Here is a 2,113-nt window from a genome sequence, read left to right as displayed (position 1 = left end):
ATGAGCCGTTCTCCCGTCAGCAGCCTCCTGTTGTACACACTAACCACACACATGCACAGATATACATAGCCATAGACCTACCAATTCAAAAATACACATACTTTACATTCTAGTACACAAATAGACATTGTTCATGAACCCGGCGGACAGACAGACAGATTCTAACCTTCACCACCACATACTAACATCATGATACCTACCTTTAACTGAGGTGGTCTTTGGACGTAGACAGACCGCCTTCAGGACCCAGAGCCCCACGAAGGCCACCAGTCCAAAGGAGAGAACCCAGCGGACCACGAAGGCCACCAGTCCAAAGGAGAGAACCCAGCGGACCACGAAGGCCACCCGTCCAAAGGAGAGAACCCAGAGCCCCACGAAGGCCACCAGTCCAAATGAGAGAACCCAGAGCCCCACGAAGGCCACCAGTCCAAATGAGAGAACCCAGAGTCCCACGAAGGCCACCAGTCCAAATGAGAGAACCCAGAGCCCCACGAAGGCCACCAGTCCAAAAGAGAGAACCCAGAGCCCCACGAAGGCCACCAGTCCAAAGGAGAGAACCCAGCGGACCACGAAGGCCACCAGTCCAAAGGAGAGAACCCAGCGGACCACGAAGGCCACCAGTCCAAAGGAGAGAACCCAGAGCCCCACGAAGGCCACCACTTCCAAATGAGAGAACCCAGAGCCCCACGAAGGCCACCAGTCCAAAAGAGAGAACCCAGAGCCCCACGAAGGCCACCAGTCCAAAAGAGAGAACCCAGAGCCCCACGAAGGCCACCAGTGCAAAGGAGAGAACCCAGAGCCCCACGAAGGCCACCAGTCCAAAGGAGAGAACCCAGAGCCCCACGAAGGCCACCAGTCCAAAGGAGAGAACCCAGCGGACCACGAAGGCCACCAGTCCAAAGGAGAGAACCCAGCGGACCACGAAGGCCACCAGTCCAAAGGAGAGAACCCAGAGCCCCACGAAGGCCACCACTTCCAAATGAGAGAACCCAGAGCCCCACGAAGGCCACCAGTCCAAATGAGAGAACCCAGAGCCCCACGAAGGCCACCAGTCCAAAAGAGAGAATCCAGAGCCCCACGAAGGCCACCAGTCCAAAAGAGAGAACCCAGAGCCCCACGAAGGCCACCAGTCCAAAGGAGAGAACCCAGCGGACCACGAAGGCCACCAGTCCAAAGGAGAGAACCCAGCGGACCACGAAGGCCACCAGTCCAAAGGAGAGAACCCAGAGCCCCACGAAGGCCACCAGTCCAAAAGAGAGAACCCAGAGCCCCACGAAGGCCACCAGTCCAAAGGAGAGAACTCAGAGCCCCACGAAGGCCACCAGTCCAAAGGAGAGAACCCAGAGCCCCACGAAGGCCACCAGTCCAAAAGAGAGAACCCAGAGCCCCACGAAGGCCACCAGTCCAAAGGAGAGAACCCAGAGCCCCACGAAGGACACCACTTCCAAATGAGAAAACCCAGAGCCTCAAGAAGGCCACCAGTCCAAAAGAGAGAACCCAGAGCCCCACGAAGGCCACCAGTCCAAAAGAGAGAACCCAGAGCCCCACGAAGGCCACCAGTCCAAAGGAGAGAACCTAGAGCCCCACGAAGGCCACCAGTCCAAAGGAGAGAACCCAGAGCCCCACGAAGGCCACCAGTCCAAAGGAGAGAACCCAGAGCCCCACGAAGGCCACCAGTCCAAAGGAGAGAACCCAGAGCCCCACGAAGGCCACCAGTCCAAAGGAGAGAACCCAGAGCCCCACGAAGGCCACCAGTCCAAAGGAGAGAACCCAGAGCCCCACGAAGGCCATCAGTCCAAAAGAGAGAACCCAGAGCCCCACGAAGGCCACCAGTCCAAATGAGAGAACCCAGAGTCCCCCCAGCTGATAGGAGTTGACTTCATCACAGAGTCATTATCCTGGGGAATTCAGATGCTTCAGGTGAAGCCTGGCCTGCCAAAGGGGTTTGCTTGAACTGGAGATGGGCTGTCCACGATGACAGCAATTGCACCATGATACAGCAGTGTTTAAGTGTGTATTTGGGTTGTTGTTTATCTGTGGAATAGACTGAGACAATATTGACATTGTTGATTCCACTCACCCCAGCAGAGGGCAAACTGGCTCTGACAGTGGA

At 56.6% G+C, this 2,113-nt stretch overlaps 1 protein-coding gene across 1 annotated transcript; it reads left to right on the top strand.

Annotated features, from left to right (window-relative positions):
- Positions 1-1,842, top strand: LOC139369456 (involucrin-like). The gene is made up of 5 exons (XM_071108719.1): positions 1-32; positions 229-613; positions 674-965; positions 1,033-1,395; positions 1,463-1,842. Exons 1-5 carry the CDS (start codon positions 1-3, stop codon positions 1,840-1,842), a joined length of 1,452 nt encoding a protein of 483 aa, XP_070964820.1.
- Positions 1,843-2,113: the final 271 nt, after the last annotated feature.

This window comes from Oncorhynchus clarkii, chromosome 17 (genome assembly GCF_045791955.1).
Source record: "Oncorhynchus clarkii lewisi isolate Uvic-CL-2024 chromosome 17, UVic_Ocla_1.0, whole genome shotgun sequence".
Lineage (NCBI taxonomy): Eukaryota > Metazoa > Chordata > Actinopteri > Salmoniformes > Salmonidae > Oncorhynchus > Oncorhynchus clarkii.
The sequence above is the reverse complement of the archived record's forward strand: the minus strand, read 5'-3'. Positions and strand labels throughout refer to the sequence as shown.

What these genes read in the sequence shown, in the direction of transcription:
- LOC139369456 (XM_071108719.1), top strand. Translation starts at nt 1, where the DNA reads ATGAGCCGTTCTCCCGTCAGCAGCCTCCTGTT. An exon ending in CCCGTCAGCAGCCTCCTGTT is followed by an intron (nt 33 to 228) that starts GTACACACTAAC and finishes CTTTGGACGTAG; the next exon opens with ACAGACCGCCTTCAGGACCC. An exon ending in GAACCCAGAGCCCCACGAAG is followed by an intron (nt 966 to 1,032) that starts GCCACCACTTCC and finishes GAGAGAACCCAG; the next exon opens with AGCCCCACGAAGGCCACCAG.